Genomic DNA, 25,161 nt, shown 5'->3' on the forward strand with positions numbered 1-25,161 from the left:
TGGGGCTCACTGAGCAGGAGACGACAGTGTTATCATTGCCTTCAAGGCGCTCATGCTTATTTTGAACAGAGTTAAGCTGTGCAGAGACACTGCCCTTCCCACGAATTCAGACGCTCTCTTTACATGCCAAAATTCTCTACTGGCTGAAGGTATTCAAGTTACTAATTTTACTGAGGATTGAGGGAAGTGAGCTTATGCCTTGGGAAAAAATGAGCCAGCTTATAGAAAAGAGAAACACTGGAAGCAACCTAATTGCCCTACGTCAGGAGACCAATAATTAAACCATTATATGTATGTACAATAGAACATCCTGCAGTGGGCCATTAAGCTGTGCACCGCCAGGAAAAATGTAGAATTCTATTTCTTGATAAAGAAGGAGGTTCACTGTATGTTATTGAGTATAAAAAAGCAAGTTGGAAAGGGGAATAGAGTGCATATCCAGTTTTCATAAGAAAAAAGTATGTGCAAGTCTAATTCACATGGAATTATCTACACCAAAATATTAACAGTGGTTACCCCCAAGTGATAATATTATGGTAATGATTATTTTCTGCCTCATGTTTATGTTTTAATTTTTCTGTAATAATACAGGAAAAAAAATTACATAAAAAAAGAAAAAGAACCCCAAAAACCTTTACCTTAGAGAAGAAGATTGGATATCTGTCTATTTTGCATTAGATGAGTCAAAAGTACTACATTTGCCTGTTAGCTTGAGAGAATGAGTCTGACCTTCTCCTTTACCAAAATATGTAAAGACCAAGCTTAACAGCCTCCAGGTATCTCTAGTGCTGTTAACATCTCCATCCCAGTGATAACTAATTCCATCCAGGTCTAGCAAAGAAGGTTCTTCTGAACAAAGAATGTAATAAATAATGCAGGAGAGCACAAGGTACAGGCAGGGACCTCAGACGTGCCAAGGCCTGCTAGGACAAGGAGCCTTGCCTTTCTGTGTCTTGCAGGGCGAGAGGATCACGCTGCTTCGACAGGTGGACGAGAACTGGTACGAAGGGAGGATCCCAGGGACATCCCGGCAAGGCATCTTCCCCATCACCTATGTGGACGTGATCAAACGGCCATTGGTGAAAAACCCCGTGGATTACATCGACCTGCCTTTCTCCTCCTCCCCAAGTCGTAGTGCCACTGCAAGCCCTCAGGTACCTAAGCTTCTCGCCACTGGTTTTCACACTCAGCACGACAAACCTCAGTGCTAATAGCACACAGCCCCTCTGGGGTGGTTCTGCAACACTGTGATTAAGAACCGTCTGCAGCAGCGCAGAGTATACACACCAGGGTTTGTTTTCACGTGTACAAATGGCATTTTTCAAGAACTTGGTGGGAGAAATATTATCTTGGGGAAAAGGAAGTGCTTAAGGTGATTGCTCTGGGGATAAGATGATTCGGGAGAGAGAAATAAGCGCCATTATCAGTTGGTCCAAAACTGTTCTGGGAGCATCCCTTCCTGGGTGAAGCTGGTTGTCTGGATACCACCACGGTCCCATACATACCATGGCCAGCATGGTTCTCTTAGTCATCTTACTGGTCAGGATTGGCCTGTAGAAGACAAAGATTGACAGAGAGAATTTCATGTGCTCATCCTCAGACATATAGACTGGATTCAGAGTATTCTTTGCAATCAAGAACCGGGTTGGAAAAGGAACTTACAGTGTCTCTGTCTATACTGGGCTGAAAAGAAGTAGATTTATAGGCATAATAAGATCTTTGCTTCCCTGAACATTAACTGTGAACAAACTTGTTTTAAAATATAAATTATTCCAGACCCATCCCCACTTTCCCAAAGCCAAGAAAAAAATCAGACCTTGGGTTCAGGAGAGGCACAGTGGGGTGACTTCTTGTGAAACAGACTGACTGTAAGTGGTAAGTTACAGGGATTATGGCCAGAGAAATGAGAGCAGGACCTGGGGACACTTGGATGGTGCCTCTTTTCTCTCATCTTCTAATCATTTCCTCATCTCCCACCTGCCATTGCTGACCCCCAGGAGATGGTTCTTGGCAGAAAGCGTGAGATGGGCTGACCCAGGGCTTCCTGCACAGCGAGGTCCAGATCCTATGATCTCTCGAGGAGAGGGTGTGGGCCAGGCGCAGGGCATTCTGCTTCGCCATAGCATGGGGAACTCAACTAGATTTTTCGCTTGACTGTAGTAGCCAAGCACAGCTATAAAACAAGATGACTACACTACTCATACTCCTCTCTAGAAGGCTCTCTGCTGAGCCCCCCTAGAGAGAATAAAAGCCCAAGAAGGATCAGAGCAGTGGCAGGCCTTTTTAAACATTTTTTTTATTGAAGTCTAGTTGACATACAATATTATATTAGTCTCAGGTATACAGCACAGTGGTTCAACCAGGCCACCTTTTTCTCCTCATGGCTCTGGCTCAAGGCTGCATTGGCAGAGGCAGTTGGGTGGGGTGAGGTGGGGAGCTTCCAGTGTGTCCCTTTACAAGCCTGATTCCGCAGACCAGCCGGCACCGTCTGTTCCTGCCCTGATGGGACCCTTTCTCCCATCTCCATACCGCGTGCTTCTCCATCCTCCCCCCGCCTGCGCACACCCACGCATCCACACGCATGCACCCACATCCCAGTTTCTCTCCCAGCCTAACCAGATGATTTCCTTTTCGGACACCAGAGTGTCCTGCTCTTCCTCTCCATTTCATTCCTCTCCATATATCCCTTGTGATTATTTTTCTCTTTTCTTCTCTGTGCTGACACTTGTGCCTTTTGCTTCTTTCTTTTGTTTTCCTCTCTCTCCTTTTCTTTTGAAGTTTCCCGGTCACAGCAAGCTCATCATGCCAGCCCCCTCATCTCTGCCCCACGCCCGCCGAGCCCTGTCCCCTGAGATGCACGCTGTCACCTCTGAGTGGATCTCGCTGACCGTAGGAGTCCCGAGCAGGCGGCCTCTGGCCCTGACCCCACCCTTGCCTCCTCTGCCAGAGGCTTCTGTCTATAGCCCTGAACCCCTGGCCTTGTGGGCGAGGCCCAGCTCCTCCCTTACCCTCAGCCTCCCCCGTTCGAGCTGGTCGGCCCGGGCCACCCCACGCTCGGCAGTCTCCCCGCTGGCCCTGCCTCCCCCGCACAAAGCCTGCTCCCTGGCGCCCGGTGCCCAGACCTCCCTCCACGCCAGCGGAGATGGTGGTGCCCACGTGCCACCTCCAGGGGTCCTCAAGGATAGCTTCTCCCAGCCGAGGCTTGGGCGTTCGGACAGGGTCATCTCGGAGCTTAGCGACGCCTTTAGCAGCCAGGGTGAGCGGCAGCCGTGGCAAGAAGGAAGTGGAGCACGTGAGAGGAAAGCAGACAGGGAGGCAGGTGAGAGATGCCCGGGTGGACCCGCCATCTCTAAGAAGAGCTGCCTGAGACCGTCAGACGTGGTCAGGTGTCTGAGCACCGAACAGAGACTCCCAGAGCTCCACACCCCAGAGGAGAGCCGGCCCCGCCAGCCCCGGGGTAGCCCTTTCCCGGGAAGGGAGGCTGAGCCCTCAGAGCTGCAGAGAGGTGGCGAGCCGGCCGAGAGGAAGGCCGCTCGGACTGGTGCGAGCGAGGTAGGCCTACAGCATGACCACGTGTGCCCGGGTGTCTTGGCCAGCAGCAGGGTGGGCTCACCCCTGGCCGAGTGGACGCCCGTGAGAGCTGTTTGCTTTTTGGGGAACAAAAATATGAACCAGGAGGGAACGGAGGGGTCATCCATTAAGGTGTCAGGGCTGGGACAGTGGAGGCAAAGGACAGTCTGTATCCTGGCCTCTCAAGGTGATTCAGGAGCGACCCCCACGTTGGGTACCTCCTGGCCTGGTGCAAAAGCCCACGAGAAGGAAGGCCTTCCTCCCGGCCCAGTCGTGCCTGGGAGATGATCCTTGGTCTGCCCCAACACAGCTGAGAACACCAGGCTTTGGTTTGGCTCCGTGTGATTTGGTTTTGTGTGCGACACGCTTCGTTTCCATAACCCATGGTGCTCTGCCTGCCAGCGCTCAGCCCCGTCAGGTCTTCGTCCTGTCTCGTGTTTGTGTGGGAGCTGACTTGTTCACTGAAGAGCAAATGCATTTTGGTTCTGGAGGGAGGGGCCCAGTGCTGGGCTCCTTGAATGGCAGGCCAGGTTCTTAGGTGACTGTCCCATTTTCTCTCTGGGTCAGCTATCAGGATTTGGGGGTTTGGACCAGGGCGGCCCTAGGATGTTTTGAGGGCTGAAAATTTGGGGGCAGGGGGAGATGAACTTGGCAGTTAGATCATGGTTCTGATTTTGGCTATGTTGTTTACTACCCCAAAAGTCAGAGGTTTTGGCAGCTTCTCTAAAGCAGCCAGGTTTGAATGTCTGCTCACCTCTACTGTCTAGTGACTTGGGAGTGAGTTACTTCCCCTCTCTGGGCTTCAGTTTCCTCATCCATAAAATGGAGATAACACCTACCTCATAGTCTGGTTGAGAGGATTCCACGAAGTGATGCATGTAAAGTGCTAAGCACAGGGGCTGGGAACGGAACATGTCAGCACTTTACCAATGGAAGCTATCCGCTTTGGGTGATGGAGAGCTGCTTCTGGAACTGAGAACATTCTAGAATGTTTTTCGAACCAGATAGAATTCTTGAAGATGTCTCCAAATCACTTATTATCTACTGTGCACAATGCCCATGATAGACTATGCTTGATCCGCAGACCTGCAATCCCAGTTTCCCTTTTAAGTGTCATTTACTCACTCAACACATAATTGATTCAAGGCCTGTAGACACCAGCCTCTGGGCAGGATACAGGGGTTATCTCATCCCTGCCCTTGAGGAGCCTTATGTTTCAGTGAGAGTGGCGGACACAGTAGTAGAGGTGTGCTTGGAGGCTGCAGGAGCCCAGCGGCCTAAAGCACAGGTGAGGCCAGACCTGCAGCCCCAGCCTGTGGCGGGGAGTGGGGCATCATCGCTGTGGGGAAGGGCAGTGTGGGATAATGATAAATAATCAGGCTTAGCCTCCCCACTGGTTTTCTCCTATGCAAAGTAGGAGTGGAACTTGTCCCTCCCTCACAGGGCAGTGTAAGGGTTAAATGAGGTGGGTGTGGTGCCTGGCATGTGGGAAGGCTCCCTAAAGTGGATTGTGGGGGGGCTGAGGAAATAGAATACCTGGGGAGGGTTTTACCTGGCCCGGGAGCAGGTGCTCCTGGAAGGGGTGTTCTGTGAGGGAAGAAGGGTGTGTCCAGTCCAGGAAAGAATAGTTCGCTGGGGGAGAGGGGGTGAAGTGGCTGGTTGAAAAGAAGTGAATGTCTCAACACAGGAACAATTCTGTAAATGTTCTACGTCGGCGCATGGGGCCTGGAGACCTCGTTACGGTCAGCAGTGAGTCATTGCGGCCTGACGCCAGGACCCAGTGTGCACAGGAAGTGCGCATGGCGCTCGGGTGAGATTAGGGGTACGCGCTTCCCGCTTCCTAACAAGGAGAGGAGGGGGCTGGCAACACAGAAAGCCAGGCTTGTTGAAAACTGAGTTTCCTTTCTTGGTGGGCTTCCAGACCCCAAGTGCATCACTTCCTGTCCCCTCCCTTCCTCCTGCTCTCCCAGCACAAGCCCCTTCTCCACGGCACCGGCCTTGCTCCCTGTTGAGAGCTGGGGGTTGTGTGAAAAGGGCTCCTGCCCACACACTCCCTCCCAAGCCCCTTTGCCTTCCCCTCCTGGGACTGGGAGCAGGATGGCAACCCGGGAAATGAGGTCCTGCAACAGAAGCTTTCTGCCTCTTGAGGGCCTCTTTGGATGACAGAGCTAAAGATGGGAAGGGCCGGAATGACAGGTATTCTCTGGCGATCCAGTCACAAGATGTGATCTCAGGCTGTGTCACTTATTTGAATAAATGCATTCCAGACCAGTTTGTGTTATCAGGGAAATTGCCAGCCACTCTTGTCCCTGCTGTGGGGTGCTAAACCAGTAGTTCAATTTTGTTATCACTGTTGGGAAGCTAGGTTGAGTATCTGACCCAGAAGTCGAGGGAATTTAACCTGAGAGCATGAAAAGACATTGGGAAATGTTATGACCATTGCCTCTTCCATTCAAGCATCTAGGATGTTCCAGGCACTGTGCCAAGTGCTGCAAGAGGCACGGAGGGATGAACATCGTCAGGGGCTCCCCTTTGCTCTCAGGAAAGTCTCTCCTCCTTCGTGGGCTTAGGAAGGCCCCATGTGATCTGGCCCTTTAGACAGCAAGCCAGCCTCACCTTCCAAAGCCTCCCCTGCTTTGTATGTCTGGGAAATTCCCACCTGTCCTTCACTTTTCCACTTAGATGTTACTCCTTCCAGGAAACCTTTCCTGACAACTTTTCCCTCCCCCTGCAAGACTAGATTAAGTGCTGGACTTTGTGCTTTCACAGCCCCCTGCACCTGACCTAAGGGGGCACTTATCAGCTCTATTGTATTCGTCCCTTTGTTTGTCTGTCACCATTAGAGCATTAGGGACCAGAACCCCTGAGATGTGGAAGGCACTCAATGAATATTTTTTGAGTGAAAGAAAGAATACAATATGACTGACCCCAACTAAAGGAGTGTATGAGCTCCACTGGGGGAATAAGACATGTTCACAATTATAACGCAGACAGGGAAGGAGGGTCACAAACAGTTCGCTCTGAGAGTTCAAGATGGGAAGAAATAATAAGCAGCAGGAAGAGGAAGATGGAAAGACTTTAAGAGAAAAGCGGCTTTTGATCTGGGGCTTAAAGAACTGGGAGTTTTATGATAGGTGAACAGCAGGAGGGACAGCATTCAAGGCAAGCAAATAGCCCAGCCAAGCCCCAGGGGTAGGAATGTGAAAGGAGGGAGGGGAGTCGTGAGTTCCTGGTTGCACTGACGCTTCCGTGTCCGCAGGTGGTTAGAAGGGGCTGGGAGCAGAGCTTGGAGGGCTGATTGGTGCCTCATGTGGATACTGACCAGCACCTTCTCACGATGTGTCTGGTCATCTTCCTCAAGTCCTGTGACCCTTGCTAACTGCTCCTCAGCATTCCCTAATTGGTGTTAGCCCCTGCTTTGCTGCTTTCCTTCTCCTGAGTCACCTGTCCAGCCCATCCCACTGCCCCCAGCTCTGCAGGTGTGCGAGCACTTCATTGTGAAAGGGTTGGACTTTTCACTCCTTTGTAGACTCCCAAACTGATGTGACATTGGGTTGGTTGCTCGTGTTTTTAGGTGCGTGTTCTCTGAACAGCAGGAAGGGGTGAATGAGAGGTAGGGAGTGTTTAGGGGAAGCCAGGATCATTGGGAAGAGTGCTGCACTGAAGGTCAGGATTCCTGGGCTCTAGCTCCCGCTTCGCCATGAGCCTGCTGTGTGTCTTTGGGTGAATCACTTCCTTTCTCTGGCAGCTTCCCCATCCATAAACAAAAGATTCAGACAAAGATAACTTCCTGCTAGATTTGATATTCTATGATTAGCTAAAAATTCTGTGAATTTCAGTTACAAGAGCGAGAAGAACAAATACAAAATTTTAAGGAGGGGGTTTATGATAGACCTGTGGACTTTCACAACAGAAAAATAAAAACTTTCCCTTTTGTTTTTTGAGGGACAACTTAACCAGTTGGACAAAGACATACACACAGGCACATTCAAAATGCCCAAGAGTTCAGAATTATCAACTAAGTTCTTGGATTTTGTTGCGTGTAAATTTTGGCCAAGAAGGTTTAGGACAATTGGTCAAGAAAGTGAAGGGGAATATCATCTTGGAAATCTCCACCATTAGCATCATCAAATATTTTCTGAGCTTTCCCCAAGATAGAAGCACTGTTTGCAGACTGGCATCCAGACTTGGTTGTTAAGAGCTCCTACAGTTGAGTGAGAGAGCCTCACAGAATTTCTGAATTTAAAAGAATCTTTAAGTATCATCCACTCCAGTGACTCATAACTTTTTCTGGATCACAGAACCTTTGAGAATCTGAGGTTAGCTGAGGAACTTTAGGCCAGTAGTTTGGGAAAGAGGGTGGCACACACACAATTTTGCATAAAGTTTTACGAGATTCACACCTGAATCATTCTGAGAGCTCCCTAGGAGTCCACAGACGCCCGCCAGGTTACGAACCCCCAGTCTATTCTACTTTTACAATGACAACACTGAGGCCTGAGAAAAGTGACAAAACCTGTGTGATGTCAGTTTGGGTCCTAAAGAGGAGAAAGCCAATCAAACGGTAAAATCTGAGGGTATCACGTTTAAATAAAAGTATTCAGGAAAGCTCTGTGTCTTCAAAGCATCTGAGAAGCACAAGAACAAACTACAGCCTTAGAGAAAGGAGAGGAGAGAGGGAAAGACGACAGGAAGATGTGCTTCGGTGAACTCAGAGGGAACATCCCTTACCGCATGGAAACTAGGTTAGTTCCCAGAAAGGTAAGAACAAAGGCATAGGCCCTCTTTGAGCATGGAAATCAGAAGTAGAAGGGAAAGCATGTGATGCAACTTACAAGAACAAAAAGAAAATTAAAAATGTTAAAATACCCACCGAATAAGGGGAAACATTTTCCTTTGACTCACTCAGAAGGGAAATCTCTAAATATATACAGAGGGTGTTCAACAATGTACAGGGTGGAGAGACATTGGCTGCAGTTCTTAGAAAAATGATCAGCAGGTATGCGCTCAACACCTAAGGTGCAGGGAACTAAGACCTGCAGTTGCAGTGTCCACCCCTACAGAGGTGTTAGGAGAAATGGAGGATTGCAGTAGAAACGCTCATGCCAGCTGCAGAGTACGGGGCGACTTAAGGTGGTCTCTTGATGGGCACCTCCCTCAACTATTCTGATGTCTCCCCCTCTGGCAGAGCACAGCCCGGCAGATCAGGGTGTGTTGGGAGGGCAGGGAACTTGGAGTCAGAGAGAATGGGGTTCAAATCCTGGCGCTTCAATTCCCAACTCTGACATGTTGGGTCTTAGTTTTTTAAGATGAGGTAAATATTGATTGTCTTCTTGAGTTATTATGAAGATCAAATGAGGTTTCCTGGAGATGAATGCACCTAGCACAGAGCAAGTAGCTGGGACTCGATAAATACTTGCTGACAGGGAAAAGAAACAAAAGTAGTTTATTTTATCTTCCTTACTCCATTCCACCTGAGAGAGGAAGATGGGGTTGGGGGAGAGAAGAACGTAGAAGGTGGAAGAATTCTTTGACTTTGGTTACACAAATCCAGAATTTAGAACATTTAGAATTTGCACTCTGTAAATCAGTGCTTCTCCTTATTCTCTCTCACCTCGAGTACAAAGGCATCCTCTTGGAAAGCTTTTGGTTCCTTCATACTTGGATACATATTTGCCATCACTCATCTGATTGTTTAGGGAAAGAAACAGACCCCACCACAGACTATGAGAAGGCTGAGCCTGTAAGTTTAGTGCTGTCATCAGATTCACATTACAACAACGACGATATGTTGTCTGTGGACTGATCTGCAAGGAGATTGAGTCTAGGTGGTAAGCAGTTGAACTAATTGGTGGTAATTAGTTTTATATGTAAGCTGGGATCTTTTTCTTAATAAATGCAAGAGGAAAACTCAGTGGAGTCAGACTGTTCTGCAGGACCTGCGGAGGTTTCCTAGAGCTGAAAGCCAGGAGCCTAAATCTTTCAGGTCTTCTAACTCCTCTGGCAGAGTTTGCCTGTGGTCTTCCAGGAGCTGCACCTCTCCCTCTACCATCCGGGCAGCTCCTCGCCTCCCACGCTGCCGGAAGTGAGCTCTCCAGCCACCCGGAGGCGACAGTCAAAGCTGCCCTCCACCCCATCTCCAGTGGGCAGTGAGTGGAGTGCTGGCCCCCTTAAGCCAGGTCAGCCTTGCCCAGCCCTGGTTCTCAATTCATAGGACGAGCACAGTCTAATTACTACATTAGAACTTTAGAGCCAAAAAAGATGTTTATGTAAATCATGCCCAAGCCTCTTATTTTCCTAAGAACTTGAAATCCAAAGAAGTTAAGCATTTTGCTCAAAAATCAATAAATTACTGTGAGAGCCTGTCCTGGAACCCAGTTTCCTCCCTCTAAGTCCAGTGTCCCCTGGGAGGCCAGTGTGGGTCACCAGAGAGGTGAGGTCTGAGGAGAGGAGATTCGGGGTATGTGATGAGCAGAGGTACGCCATCTCTGAGAGACGCACGCAGGTTGGGAGAGCAGAGACTCTTGCCGCTTCTAGAGGGGCTCGGGGCCACGTGGAAGTGGAGTCCTCTGCCCTGTCCACATCTCCAGGACTTCCTGCTGGCCTCTAGCCTGTGGACATTTTATTTTGGGCTTCAAGGCTTTGGCACACGCCCAGAGCTGGAAGAGAATGCTTAGTAACTCATAGGAGCACCAGGTGTTTTTTGTGGATCCAGAGGGATTAACAGCCCCAGGGATGCAGGGTCAGATTTCTGAGGGACCGCTGTGAACTGAAGGTAGAAAGGCAGCAGGGCCACAGAGCAAGGACACATGAAGGGCTGCTCACTCGGAAGAATGAAACAAAAGCTCCAGGCCAAGAGGGCCGACTTGTGTTTCTGTGTGCAAATATGGAAGAAAAGCTGTTTCTGGATCAGCAACTATCACCTGCTTACTGTTGATCCGGGAGGGCGGTGCAGTGGGGCGGGGCAGGGGTGCTGGTGGCTGTTTTTCTAAACGTGAAAAACTGGAATGTATTTCCAAGAGTCTGAAATGTACTTAGCGTGAGATAATAGTCCCGTTATCCCCAGCCCTGGCTGAGGTCCTGGTTAGAACTTTGTCCACTTCTAGGCTTAAAGAAGGGTGTACACTAAGACCCAGGAGGGTTTAACAGCATCACTGGCCAGCAGAAATATAACGTGAGTCACGTATGTAATTTACAATTTTCTGGTAGTAAAATGGAGTAAGTGAAATTAATTTTAGTAGTATATTTGATTTAACCAAACATATCTAAAATAGTATCATTTTAATATATAATCAGGATAATTGTTGAGCTATTTTACATTTTATACTAAGTTTTGGAAATAATTTTGTAAAAAAATAATTTCGTAAAAAGTGTAAATAATTTTATACTTATGGCACAGTTCATACTGGCCCCATCTCAAGTGTTGAGTAGATACATGTGGCTACTGGCTACCATATTGGATAGCATAAGTTCAGAGGAAGAGATATATAAAGCTGTATATGGTTAGAAAGTGGGACCAGGGAAAGAAAAAACATACACCCAGAGGGAAAAAATGTCTGAAGGTAAACAGCCTTCAAAGTGAAGGGCGAGTCCCTATAATGGATATCAATGGTTTCCCTCTCCACCGAAGGTCCACATGCTGTACCGACCTCCACCCCACCCACCCCCCAAAAAAAAAAACTGGTTTACATTTCCGCTCTATGAGATGTTTGGCTTAAATCTAAGGAATGCATTTCAAGTAGGGAGAAACTGAATCTTAACCTAACAGGATAAATATTTTTCTTGCCTTCTTCATTTATTCCACAGACATTAAGTAAGCAACCAAGTGACCTCTCAGGGATGAGTTGAGTTTGTACTAGATGTCAAGTTTGTCTAGACGTGAAGGCTGCAGTGATGATCATCCTCTGGTTTGCATATGACCTGAGTCCAAGGAGGGTATTAGCTGGGTCAGGATCCCTTTTCAGAACGGTGGATCCTTGAGTTAATGATTGGATGATATCCATTACTGCACACTGGACCTTTTACACAAAGAAAAAGTATTCAAGAAAACTTACAGTGTCTGTTTTCAGAAGAGGCAGAAGCTGGGTGTTGCTCTCATCCTTACCCCAGCTATCCCATCACGAGCCAAGAGGGAGGTGGTGTATGGCGACTGGAACCTGAGAGGTTCAGTACTCAGTGGCTTTGCCACCTTGTGAAAATCTTCAGAATTCCATGAGCCTTAAAATTTCCTTTTCTGCCCTCCCCAAGTAAAAGGGTGAGTATAAAAGTCATGTGAGGTAATGGACCTATATGTGCTTTGAAAGCGACTTTAAAAAAAAAAAAAAGATGCTTTACAAAAGAAAGGGACAGTGGGACCTCCCTGGTGGTCCAGTGGTTAAGACGCGGAGCTCCCAATGCAGGGGGCATGGGTTTGATCCCTGGTCGGGGAACTAGGATCCTGCATGCCGCACGGCTCAGCCAAAAAAAAAAAAAAAAAAAGGGATAGTAAAATATCAGGTGGTTCTTAATGTAGCTGATTCACCAAACCTCTTTTAAATTTAAGTGTGAAATATTTGCTAGATGATTGATTCCAGTCACTCCTTTAGGATTAAAGTTGATTTGAAAGACGCTATGGGGCTTCGGTAAACTGGAGGTCATGTCAATAAACTGTCTGCATCCTCTCTTTGCACTGCACTTGACCTGAGGTTGTTAGGCCACCAGCTGGACTTTGGAAATATTTTGTCTCTTTATGGGAACTTTTATTTTCATGAGGTGAGCCAGACCCACCAGTCTTGGCACACTGTAGCTAAAGAATCTCAGTGTTGGATAACTGAGGCGCTCTTCAGCCTTGCTCCCCAAAGTTGGTCTGTGGACCAGTAGCATGGGCACCACCAAATAGAAATGAACAGTCTTAGGATGCATCCCAGATGTGTCCGATGAGAATCTGCATTTTAACAGGATCCCAGGTGAAGCTGACATACATTAGAGTTTGAGCAGCAGTGCTCTACAATATCCCATCTAGCAGTGGTCAACACAGCCTCAGCTTGAACAGCTGCTGGGACTGACAACTCACTTCCTCTCGAGGCAGTCCCTTCTATTGGACAGCTCTCACGTTGAGAAAGTTTTACCTTCTATCAAGTCAAAATCTGCCTGTAGGTATCACCCACTCAGTGCTGCCACATAGAAGCCCATATAGTAGATGCTTGGGAGTGTCATTATTTGCCTTTGTTATGCAGAAGCCTTGATCCAGAGGCTGGATGGGCAGTGAGTGGGGCCACACAAGGTCAGCTCCCAGTCACCTGGCAAAGGCCCGCAGGTCCTGAGACGTCTTCTAAAGAGCAGAACCCTTGCAGTTCTGTCTCCTCTCCCCGAGTCCAAGGGCGCTGGTTTAAGAGATTGCAGTTTGGAGAACTTGAAAAGGTTTTCCAAAAGGACAAGAGTATAGAAGTGATGGCTGGGATGAAAGCTGGTCCTGCAGGGCATGCTAATGAATGAGAATTTACAGCGGAGATGAACAGGAAGGGATGGTGTGGTGGGGCAGCGTTACCTCTGGCTAGCTGTGTGACATTGGGGAATGCACTAAACCCCTCTGAGCATCCGCTTCCTGGGCTTTAAAAGAAAACGGGATGATAAACCCTGTCCTGCCTGTCTCCAGGGTTTCTGTGGGACTCATTGAAAATAATGTCAGTGAGCACACTTAATAATGTGGGAAATGGTCCGAGGATGAAAGAGAAGGTCCAGCAGGACAGTAGGTGAATCCAGGAGGCAGGTCTACCACTCACTTGCTGGGTGACCTCAGGGGAGGCCCTCACCCTCTCTGGGCCTTCCTGTGAAACAAGTGGGTCACACACTAAAGATCTGAGTGCTCTTCTAGAAGGCCCTGGAGTTGCTGTGACTCATCACTATTATTGCACGTTACCTGGAGGGTTTCTCCAAGGATGGCTCTTCAAATATTCATTTAGGGAGACTCCTTAGAGCTTGGATTTGAATCCTCTCTGGGATAAATAATTCCAGACATTCTTCCAGTGAAGGCCTGGCCTCTGCTATAGAATCCTTACTTAAAAGACAGGTCTGCTTGGCCATGATTGCACCTTACTTCCATGTCAGCATGTGGGGCCTAAGCTGGTGAGTGAAGAGTGATGGTTTCATTTCTACCACTGTGTCAGGACACACCATCCTGTTTCTGGAAGCAAGCTCTGCCCCATGAGATATCAGAACTCATCGATCGCCTACTTAGCTGGAGTGTATCATGTGCAGGTTTTTCCTGGGGAACAGTCTCACTTGATACGTCACATATTACCAAGGAGTTTTTCAGAAGTGTTAACTCTCTTTTTATACACACGGGAAAATGGCATACCTGATACTTTACGAGCCTGCTCTGCCAGAGGAGGTTCCCAGTCAAAATAAGTGGAACTGGCTTTTGGTACAGCAGCCCTTCCATAGACGCTTGCCAGCTGAGAGCAAGGGGACCAATGTGTGTGGTTACAGAGGGACATAACTCTTCCTTAAGGTAGCCCTTCTGTGTCTCTTCCCTGCCAATCTGGGGTCCCTGTGTTGTTCATTCTCACTTCACTGCAGCCCTGTTCCCAACTGCTCATTTCATTGCCTGGATCCTTGCTTCTAACTCTGTACATTGCATTTTCTCCTCTGCACCCACCGTGTTGTCTTGGAAACTCGGTGGCCATAGGCCACGAGTATCCGGTGTCATTGAATGTGATGGTGTGGTATGTGTATTTGCTCACACTTTTATTTTGAATCCTTTCCAATGTGACATCTGCTAAAATGTCTCCCTTATAATTTGCTTGGTGATCACAGCCTTCTCATCATTCATTGAGAGCAGGACCTGATCTCACAGAATCTGAAAAGAGCTATGTGGTAAGATGCCTGTTGAATAAGACTGTAGCTTTTCTAAAGAGAATTCTTACTGATTTGTAGAGTCTAGACTGGAGTAATGCCTGGTTATCTCACAGAGCCATTATTTACAAGAATTATATGGCTATTGTAGTAGAGAGAGATGTTAGGCCACCCTCTTCCCTCAAAAAAAAAAAAAAAAGCAGAGGAATTTAGAGACAATATTTCTACTCTGCCTACATGTGGGATTAAATTAATATATTAGTGCATGATTGGGGATACATACTTGCATTTCTATCCTGAAATTATTCCATTTGTTACAGTTACTCACTAATTACAGGCTTTTATGCTGCTGCCTTTTTTTTTTTTTAATATTCATACTAAATCCCAAATTCTTCTGTATCTTACCTGTTTTTTCCATGCTTACGCCTGGATCCCTCCTGCACTCCACTACTGGAATATCTATTTTTTTAACCTGGATCTTCAACTCTGTTGTTTCCCTGGACTTATGTGCTTCGTCTGGAATGTTACATCTCTTCCTCTCTTTCTTTTTTTTTTGTCCCCATGTTGACTGTTTTATGGGGGTTTCTGGATATCTCGGGGCCACCACAGGAAGCAGTTTGCAATGAGATCATAAACATTGCCGAAAAATCTGTTCATTACTGCAGCACTGTTTCTCATCCCCTTGACTTTCATCACAAGGTATCCCCTTCTGACAATAAATCATCTCTAATCATTTCTCAGCAACCTCAAGCCCTGCAGCGAAGAGTCACCCCAGACAGGAGTCAAACCTCCCAGGATTTGTAAGTACACTTGGCGAACCTCAGTTCTCGAGTTCTCAGTAGACCGTTGGGCTTAGGAAGTGGGTCACTGACGGACTGTGGGGGCAGCCATCTGGGGGAATGAACCAACCACTCCCAGCTTCTCTGAGGGTTTCTAGTTAAGGCTGTTTCCCATCAGCCAATGTGAAAACAGGTGGCAAGTAAATAAAGGTCACGGACTCTTGGGGGAGAGAGGTAAAGCATTAACTTCCATATAGGGCAACTGGGAGCTGTGCTGACTGGTCTCATTCCTAGTGCTGTGATAGTGTAGAGGAAGGAGTGTTAATTCTGACTGGAGAGGAATGAATAGGGTTGATCCATTCATTTAAAAAAAAAAAAGTATTGGATATCTATGTTCTAAGCACAAAGGAGTAAACTCCATTCACAGAGGAAGGGGGTTCTGGAATAAGCATTGAAAGACAAATCGGGTTTGAGAGCTAGAGCAGGGAGGTGAAAGGTCTTCCCAGCTGAGAAAACCAAATGTGCCAAGGCCCGGAGTAGGTAGTGTGTTTGGAGAACATCGAAAAACCCCTGTGGCCACGGTGTGCAGTTCATGGAGGGAATGGAGACAAAGCTCAAGGAGCAGGTTAGGACCAGATTGTAGAATCCAGAATGCAACTGAAATAAATTTGGATTTTAGTCTGCATTCACTCAGGAGCCACTGAAGGTTTTTTTATTTTTTTTTTTAATTTTTTTAAAGGTTTTTTTTTTTAAAGATTTATTGATTGATTGATTGCTATGTTGGGTCTTCGTTTCTGCGCTAGGGCCCTCTCTAGTTGCGGCAAGCGGGGGCCACTCCTCATCGCGGTGCGTGGGCCTCTCACTATCGTGGCCTCTCGTGCTGCGGAGCACAGGCTCCAGACGCGCAGGCTCAGTAGTCGTGGCTCACGGGCCCAGTTGCTCCGCAGCATGTGGGATCTTCCCAGACCAGGGCTCGAACCCGTGTCCCCTGCATTGGCAGGCAGACCCCCAACCACTGTGCCACCAGGGAAGCCCGCCACTGAAGGTTTTTAAAATCAGGACCATACTGGGAGTTCCCTGGCGGTCCAGTAGTTAGGACTCGGTGCTTTCACTGTTGTGGCCCCCCCGGCTTCAATCCCTGGTCGGGAAACTAAGATCCTGCAAGCCACGCAGCAGTGGCCAGAAAAAAAAAAAAAAAAAAAAAAAGGAACACATTCATTGGATTTCGTTTTAGGTAGATAAAATCAGTCAACAGCGTGGAGGGTGGATTTCAGAGACGAAGGACAAAGATAGTGGTTTGGAGATACGAATACAGCAAAAAAGTGGTGAGGGCCTGAGCTAGGAAAGAGTGGGCCTCTGGTGCATGGAAGAATATAAGATTATAAGATTATATAAGAAAATAAGATTCCCCAAGGAGATAGGGATAAAGGGAGAAGAGAACTGAGGATAGATCCTTGGGGGACCAACTTTTAAGGCAACAGAGTAGCAGCCAGCGAAGGAGACTGAGAAGGAGCAGGAGACACGGGCGAGGGTCTAGGAGCACTCACTTGTGTGCAACAGAGCAAGCGGTGTGTGGTCAGTGGTGCCCCTGCTTCAGAGAGGCCGAGCAGGACAGGAAATGAGAAATGTCCTCCAGGTGGCAACTGGAACAATCGTTGGTGACCTCTGCAGTGACAGTTCTGGTACAGGCAGATCCTGTGTTAGGGCTGATGAGTCGGTGTGATGGTGAGTGGAAGGAGAAGGGGACAGGGAGGCTATAGATTCAGGGAGTAGCAGAGACGGGGGAGTTGTTTTTAGGATGCAGAGGCTTTAGCACATTTGTACTTGAGAAGGAGTTAACAGAATCGAAAGATGTAAGAGAGAAGCCGTAAGTCGAGGAAGTAGCCCAGGGAAGGGAGTTTAGCCTGGCTAGGAGCAGGGAACCCTTCCTTACACATGGAAGTAGGGGCAGGAGGGGAGGCAAATTAAAGCTCTGCTCAGAGGCGGGGGAAGGACTCTGTGGAACCATGTCCAAACAGCATGAAGCCCCTCCAAAATTAGAGCCAGTCGGGGACCCAAGCAGCAAGGTTGCAGGACTGTTTCCAGCCGGTCTCCGCTGTCTGGGGTGAGACAGCGAGGCAGATAACAGGAGTAATCTCCCAGAGCTGAGACTGGCAAAGCAGCCACGGCGGCAGTAAAGGGGCTAAGGCATCCTAACGAGTCCAGGTTGGGGAAGAGACAGCAGGCAAATACAGAAACATCAAAATGTATTCATTTACCAACTGGAAATCCATCTGCAACTTTTAATTCCTCATTAGATACCTTCCTTCTGGCAGACAGATCCATCTACCAAAGCTGCACTACATTTGAATAAATATGTAAAATTAAATTGCCCCTTTGGTTTCAGCAGAGAGCAGAACCTCTTGTTTCTAGGAACACTGACTCCACTTACTTGTTTCTAGTCTCTCTCGCCCACATGCTGGAATTCACTGACATCCACTGAAAATGGTAGATGACTGGCTGGTTTGCAAAGTTTTACCTGCTACTGTTGTGTTTCAAAGTAGCAAGTGAACAGAACTGTGAACTGGTGCACAGTAGGTGCTTCTTAAATATCTATCAAAAGAATAAATGAAAACAAGCTTTTATTTGTTGCCAAAACAGATATCAGATTTCACAAGTAGTCCAGCTTTTTCCAGAGCCTGTTGTCAGAACAGACCAAATTGCCTTAGGCCAACTAACAAGCAAATAAAAATCTTAACCCCAAACATCACTGGGATAGAAATGCTTTCAAGAGTTTCAGAAAAATGGCATCCACGTTTAAAAGCAATTAATGAAATGTGTGTTGGCATGTAAAGAAACTCAAGGTAGTTTTGCTAAACAGTGAGGCAATTGAGATGTACTTTTAAAAATTATATATATACATGACAATTGCCTCATGCTCTCCAATGTATGTGACCAGAATATAATGTCTGTCTCTGGACCTAAGTAACTTCTGATTATCCTTGATAATCTACATGTATTACCCTATGTTAAGAAAAGGACTCGATTAACTTTAAAGGGGGAGCATCTAGACAAAAAAGCTTGGCTGTGGTAACCAAACGAAACTGAATAAAAGGACTGATCGTGACTTGCTTCTCAGAAGTTCCCCATCCCTGTGAATCTTAATTTGCTTATCACATGGATCTCCCCAAATTATTAGAGCAATAGCCAATAAAATACTTTTATCCCCACTGATGAGTAGGAAACACTACCCAAATGTTGATTTAGCTGAAATGGGTTTTTAAAACTCATTATTTAATTCCATCAGTGTTTGAGTCAATATTTATTTCTCTCACTTACAGATTTAGCTACCAAGCATTGTATAGCTATATACCACAGAATGATGATGAATTGGAACTCCGAGATGGAGATATTGTTGATGTCATGGAAAAATGTGATGATGGATGGTTTGTTGGTAAGTGACATCGTACTTTTCTTACCAGTGGTGTATTGAAGGAAGAACTAGGCGTGATGAGTCATGAAAAGAGAACCATTCTCTCCACAGAGAGAAGGGCCTTCTCAGTTCCTATACCACCATTAGGAACGATGAGCCACCCAGTTTATGTTTGCTCTCAGGGCAGTGTGGATGATACTAACATTGAACCTGACAACCAACCAAATATGCCAACATCTACCGCATGGAAGGGCAGTTGCCAGCTTCATCCACTGAGTTCTGTTTGTATTTCTTTTTTTTTTTTTGTCTGTGCCATGCAGCTTGCAGGATCTTAGTTTCCTGACCAGGGATGGAACCCAGGCCCCAGCAGTGAAAGCACTGAGTCCTAACCACTGGACCGCCAGGGAATTCCCTCTGTATTTCTATTGTGCATCTGTCTGTCCTACATTCGGAAATTTTAATTTTTAAAACGCCTGTGGAACACCACAAGAACACTTGAGCCTAGATTTCTGCCATGAAGCTCAAGCATATGTGTAGACATTCCAAAGACCTCACTTACTCCAGGCTTCTAATAACTTTCCTCAAAGCAACCTGCTTAATTAAAGGAGTCACTTTCATAGGATGGGGGAGAGAAAGATCAGAATTTGAGATTCTGTAACAAAACAGATGCTTGATATACTTTCTTACTGAAGTTCTCTCAACAAACAGCCTGTAAGACAAGAATTATCCTCTTTCCACAGATTCAGCAACTGAGGCCCAAAGCGCTTAAGTAACTAGCCCCAAGGTCACCACCCAGGTAGCAAATGGTAGGGCCAGTATATGAACTCAGGCCCATCTCTCCCTGAGCCTCTGTTCTTTCTGCTCAGGCACAAATATAATGTTGGGAGCCATTGACACTCTTTGTGTCAGTTTACCCCCTTAAACAACTGGCTTTACCTTTATCTTCTTTCCAAAGAGCAACTCTTTCCTGATCTCCCTAGAAAAGCTTTGCTAAATAGAAATAATGTCAGCCCTGGGGCCGTGAGAACAAGGCCTCAGCACAAATGGGAAGCCAGAAAGATTTGCCTTGGCCTCACCAGCCTCCTAGAAAGCTACCCCCTCCTCCTCCCAGGGCCTGCAGAAGCTGGTGGTCCTCACCACGTTGAGGTTCTATTCAGAAGGAAACCAGATCTGAGAGCCAGCAACGTTCTAGTGCAGTGCAAGTCCAACAGAAACATAATGCAAGGAATTCCCTGGCAGTCCAGTGGTTAGGACTCTGTGCTTTCACTGCTGAGGGCCCGGGTTCAATGCCTGGTCAGGAACGAAGATCCCGCAAGCCTCACGGCACAGCCGAAAAAAAAAAAAAAAAAAAAAAAAACCAAAATGCAAGCTATGTATGAAATTTAAAATTTTCTGAAAGCCACATTGAAAAAAGTACAAAGAAACCAGTGAAATTAATATATTAAGCCCAGTGCATTTGAACATGTCATCAGTATGAAAAATTGCTAGGGAGATATTTTACATTCTTCTTTTTGTACATAAGAATAAGTTTTTGAAATCCAATATGTATTTTACAGTCACAGCATCGCTCGATTCAGACCAGCCATGTTTCAAGGGCTCAGGAGCCACACGTGGCTGTCCTATTAGAGTGCAGGCTAGTAGGGATTTGTTAAACTCTTCCAGGAGTATTTACATTTTTATGAGAACTTGGGATGGGGTGAGGGGCATCCGCCGGCAGCTAGGTAAAGGAGATATTTTAGATTCCTTAATTCCTCAAACACTTAGAAAAGTGGCCTTGTGTTCAGACTATGAAGAAAATAACCCAGGAGAGCTCATTTTTCTCATCCATCAGGAAAGGTGCTCACCACCCATATGAGCACATCTCTGGGCTTTACCATCTCAGTTCTCTGCAGCCTCCTTGACCATCCCCCTGGGGCTTCAGCTAGCCGTTTTAGATGGCCTTAGCTTTGACACATTCTTCTAGCCTACAAGTTTTACTTTGGGCAACAACTCCAACCCACTGGTAGTGGCTGCTTGAAGTGTGTTCAGCAGGATTCTGAAGCCCTATCCAAGCCAATCGGGGAAAGGATGCAATGATCAAATTGTGATGTCTGCTAATGAGAGGGTAATAATGACGCAACATCTATCTGCCACCCCACCCTTATCTCCCAGCTTTAGAGAGAGAATCCCAAGGAAAGGAACTGTTGCTAGTGTGGGGATCCAGCAATGCTGGATGTGGAGCAGCCCAGGAAGGGCTTGTTCCCTGGTAGCTCAATGTTCCTGGCTCAGAGGGAACCCTGACAAGGTTAGCAGTGAAGACAGGGAGTCAATCTGGGGCCTAGGCACAGGCTCTGGAGGGAGATTTCCTTTTGCTGTGCAGTTATAGCCAGTGGACTTTAGAAACCCTACAGTTTAGAAATTCTAAATCCCCAGTACCTTGTTGTGTTGGATAACTGCGTTCATTCTTCCATAAAGGAGAAGTACTGGAAAGAGCAATGGGCTGGGAGTCAGAGACCTGGGTTCAAAGTCTGTCTCTCCGAGCTTGGGTTTCCTCATGTGAAAAAAATGTGGGAGTGTTAGAAATGCCCGCCTTGCTTATCACCCAGCATTATTCTGCAGCCTAAATGAGATAAGATAGGGGAAAGTGATTTGGAAACCATATGCCCTTCTACAAGCTGCAGGATTGTTATCAAGGACTGTCTCTGAACTCAAATGGGTGAGTCTTCTCATCGTGTGTGTATGTTTTTGGTGTTTTTTTTTTTTATAGGTACTTCAAGAAGGACAAGGCAGTTTGGTACTTTCCCAGGCAACTATGTAAAGCCTTTGTATCTATAAGAAGACTGAAAGCCACAGAGATGATTTTTATTGGAGGATGAAGCATAACTCATGAATTTGTCTCTTTATTTAAACATTGAGTCAGTAGGAAAACTAATGCAGTGGATAAAGAAAGAAGCAAAAGAGAGGACAGAGAAGTGCATTTAAAACCTTAGCCTGTCTAAGCTTACTGCGTGTATCAGACAGGGCTGAACCACGCAGAAAAGGAATGAGGCAAGTTGGTATTTACTCAGCTGCTTCTGGGAGCCACTCCAGCCCTGCCCTCTTCCCGCGCCCCCCCCCCCCCCCCCCCCCCCCGCCACCCCCAGTTTGAGTAATCTGACCTGCAGCATGGTCCAGGAGCAGTTAGGCCAGAAATGCTTCTTGCTGCTTCAGGCTTGACCGGCTTTGGCTCAAAAGGGTCGTTTAGCCCGCAGGAGCCCTCGGAGCACCAGGCAGATCCCCAGCCATCCTCCAGGGCTCCGCACAGACTCCCCCAGTCGTCCCCGAGCCTGCCGGTCCCCTAGTGCTGTGAGAGGCCAGTCAGGGCTGCCAAGGCGATCCCTAAACAGTGGTGGAGACCCCGAACTACCCAAGGCCAAGTCCCTCACTGGAGGTGGGTGGGGAAATGGGAGGTCAAAGTAGGCGCCCAGTGCATTCAGCCTGCATGCAGCTTTGCCATTGACGCCCCCGGTGTTCAGCCAGAAAAGCACACAAGGTTTGCCCCTGGAGCAATGTGGCCAGGCAGATAGTTAAATTTGTATTTCCAGGTAATTGATTAGGTCAAGAAGCCCTGTAGCTTTTGAGGTCCCTTGCAGTGGCTCCTTCCCCATATCACTGGCTGTTATGAACGGTCACCTTGAGGGCAGCACAGTTGCAATTAGCAGAATGCCATTGCTACTCTTTCTTTTCTGGATTGTTTTAGGCCAGGACAGTTTGGGGTTGATAGGCCTATTCTCACAGAGAACCAAGGATGGTGTTCAGTGACTCATGTAACGTACACCCGTGTACACTGGATGCCAGGGGCCACTGATGAGCAAGGCACGCTCCAAGCCTTAGAAGAGGGTCACCGTGTCTCCATTTTCATTCCCCATGGGAGTCCAAGGACTACCCCAAAAGTAGGAACCCAGGGTTATGAATCCTGACTCACCCTGTGAGGCTTCTCTTTAGAGCAGAGGTGCAGATGCAGTTGCCCTAAGAATGAGGCCGTGATTCTGCCACTCCCAGGAGGCCGGTCTTTTGTGGGGAACAGAGCCAAGGACAGAGGCGCCTGGGGTGTTCAGTCACAACTTTATCCAATTCAAGGATGCTTATTGGCCACTCTGTTAGACACCTTGGAGAGATAAAGATAGAAATGACTCATTCCCTGCCTGCTGGGAACTCAGAGGTTGTTGGAGAGACAGACACACAAAAATACTAAATCAAGAGAGACTGTGATAAGTGCTAAGAAAGGTGTGAGAGAGGAAGAGATGAATTTTCCCTGAAGGGACCCTAGAAAGCATCGTCATATTTCTGTCTCCATTAGCTCACTTTGAACAACTAGGATGCTGGAAGAACCTTTGTCTGAGGGTGGTTTATGGCTGGAAATACTTGGAACTGTTTCCAGGGTCTTCAAACTCTCATCCTGCCCACAAATACACATCCAAGGTCACAAATAGGAGTAGCAGTTCCAGGTTGATAGGGTGTGTACAGGAACCCTGACTCTTTGCATATAGCTCAGAATTGGCCTAGGACCCATGTCCCAGAGTCTGTATAAGCACGCAAAGTTTGTCTTCAGTGCCTCAGCTTCTCTCTCCACTACTCATGACCTCCGTCAGCTGCCCACCCCCATCAGAGAGCCCACAGTACCCTCCCTCCCTGTCCTTCAAAGCCTGCTCTCAGGAAAGCAGCTGCCACTGACTCCTTCACAGTAAAGTATAAATGACTGATAAGAGGAAGGTGTTATTTCTTCCCAGAAACACTGGCTTTTAACTAGAACAGAGCAGAGCCTTAATCCCAAGGGGAAAAGGCTGTGGAACTAATGGTGGAGGTGGGGCTGGGGCTATAGGTGAGGGGGGATGAGCTTCCTGGGTAGAAAGGGACTTCTTGATATTCCTTAAGTAAGACTCAGTGCTTTGGAAGGTCCACCTCACCACCCAAGGGCACTCTGTTTCTGTCTCTCCTCCCCCTCCGAATATAGTTCCCCCTCCGAATATAGTTCCCCCTCCGAATACAGTTCAAGTGCATATCCCCATGCATTTCACATAGCATCACGCATTTTGGAATGTATATTGGCTAATGTGTTTCCTGGTCTTTCTTAGATGCAAACCATTCATAACACGATCTTATCTGTTTTTTGAGGGGTGCTTATTGATTAAGTAGGTAAGTTTGAACACCTCTTTAAATACAGCTAGAAAATAAACCAATTTGTAAAGCCACATTTGCATATGATGCCAGCCACGTGACTTTGTATATCTCCAGAATCCCAGGTATGCCTCACCAATTTGCCCATCTTTAATAAACTCATCTGTTAAAATTTGCATCAAACTTCAGCTTCCCACATATGACACAACAAGGAACAAAGGGTTCCAACTGCCCCTTTGTCTTCAGACATTTAGTAATACAAAATACCTATTTTTATGCTGAGATATTTCTACAGGTTTATTAATCGCAAGCGCAACTAACTGGCAGCATGCCCTGCAACACATTTTGATAGATTAGCCATGCTTCTGGGTAAAGGCAAGCCCCACACTACTTAACTTTTGCAGTCTTTCTGGGATCAGTAAGAGAAAAAAAAATCACATGCTTAAGAAGTGGGACTGTAAATATGTATATTTAACTTTGTATAGTCCATGTACCTACTTTGTATAGAAAAATAATTTTAAAAATTTGAACCGAAGGGGGAGTAAAATAAGGAAGTCATGAAGTTTTTTTGCATATTTAAATGAAGGAATTCCAAAATAACTTTACCCGCAGATTTTTAGCACAAAAATAGCCCTTGTAAAGTGTTATAATTTTAAATAATCATTCTTTCTGGGAGAGAAGGTAACTGTTATCTCAATTATAGTGGTTTTTCTTATTTTGTTTTTGATTTTTTTTTTTTTTTGCAGTCCTATTTATCTGCAGTAGTATTCAGACCTATTGCTAGAATAGGTTACTACAAAAAATATTATATTCTGAAAGAAAAATAACTGACATTATATATAACCAATTAAAGTATTGCCATTTAAATTACACACCAAGAGCATGTACTATGCAGACACAGATATTTCTGTTCATCTATTTTTCTTTATGCAGTGGATCGATCTGACAAATAGATGTTGAATTACTACATTGGCTGTACATGTTATTTAATAAACTTCATTCAGAATTGCGTGGCATATGTTTGTTCTTACCATTCATTGTTTCTTTCCTTCCCTTTCAAGTTTCTCAAATGAGACTTATATTCACCTCTTCAATGGCGCACACTCTCCTTTTCCATTCTTACTGCCATCTGGCTTCCCCCTCACTCCTTGAGGACACCACTTACTCTATTTTCCATAGGCTAACTCCGTGACACTCTGAACTGATTATTGTTGACCATTTCACCATTCTTTCTAAAATGTTTGTATTTGTTCTGATTACAAGAATAATGGCACATGTCTTTAAAAGCAAAAGTGACCATTATAAAATATGTATAATGGGTCTCGATTTACTCCACAAGACATGGGTACAGAAAATGAGACAGCACTTAGTTTTTCTAAACAAGTTAAATCTGGCTACGAGTCTAATCTTGCTACAGTGGGTGAAAATGCA

The 25,161-nt window shown here is 46.5% G+C and overlaps 1 protein-coding gene and 1 long non-coding RNA gene across 39 annotated transcripts in view; both read left to right on the plus strand.

Moving 5' to 3' along the window:
- Positions 1-24,746, plus strand: part of SORBS1 (sorbin and SH3 domain containing 1) — a 241,675-nt gene extending 216,929 nt beyond the window's left edge. For 20 of the 38 annotated variants that reach the window (XM_036828997.1, XM_036829023.1, XM_036829004.1 and 17 more), the window contains 4 exons: positions 960-1,154; positions 15,145-15,203; positions 18,503-18,615; positions 21,341-24,746. In XM_036828997.1, coding sequence (XP_036684892.1) covers positions 960-1,154; positions 15,145-15,203; positions 18,503-18,615; positions 21,341-21,408 — 435 coding nt within the window. In that variant the 3' untranslated portion in view covers positions 21,409-24,746. Of the gene's footprint in view, positions 1-959; positions 1,155-2,778; positions 3,553-8,195; positions 11,949-14,364; positions 14,425-15,012; positions 15,204-18,502; positions 18,616-21,340 lie in introns of those variants that run through there. The other 18 variants (XM_036829021.1, XM_036828984.1, XM_036828991.1 and 15 more) reach the window with 4 other exon arrangements.
- On the plus strand, positions 18,956-19,550 carry LOC118882759. The gene is made up of 2 exons (XR_005016845.1): positions 18,956-19,363; positions 19,424-19,550. It is a non-coding gene; the product is annotated as an uncharacterized LOC118882759 (long non-coding RNA).
- Positions 24,747-25,161: the final 415 nt, after the last annotated feature.

This window comes from Balaenoptera musculus, chromosome 16 (genome assembly GCF_009873245.2).
Source record: "Balaenoptera musculus isolate JJ_BM4_2016_0621 chromosome 16, mBalMus1.pri.v3, whole genome shotgun sequence".
Classification (NCBI taxonomy): domain Eukaryota; kingdom Metazoa; phylum Chordata; class Mammalia; order Artiodactyla; family Balaenopteridae; genus Balaenoptera; species Balaenoptera musculus.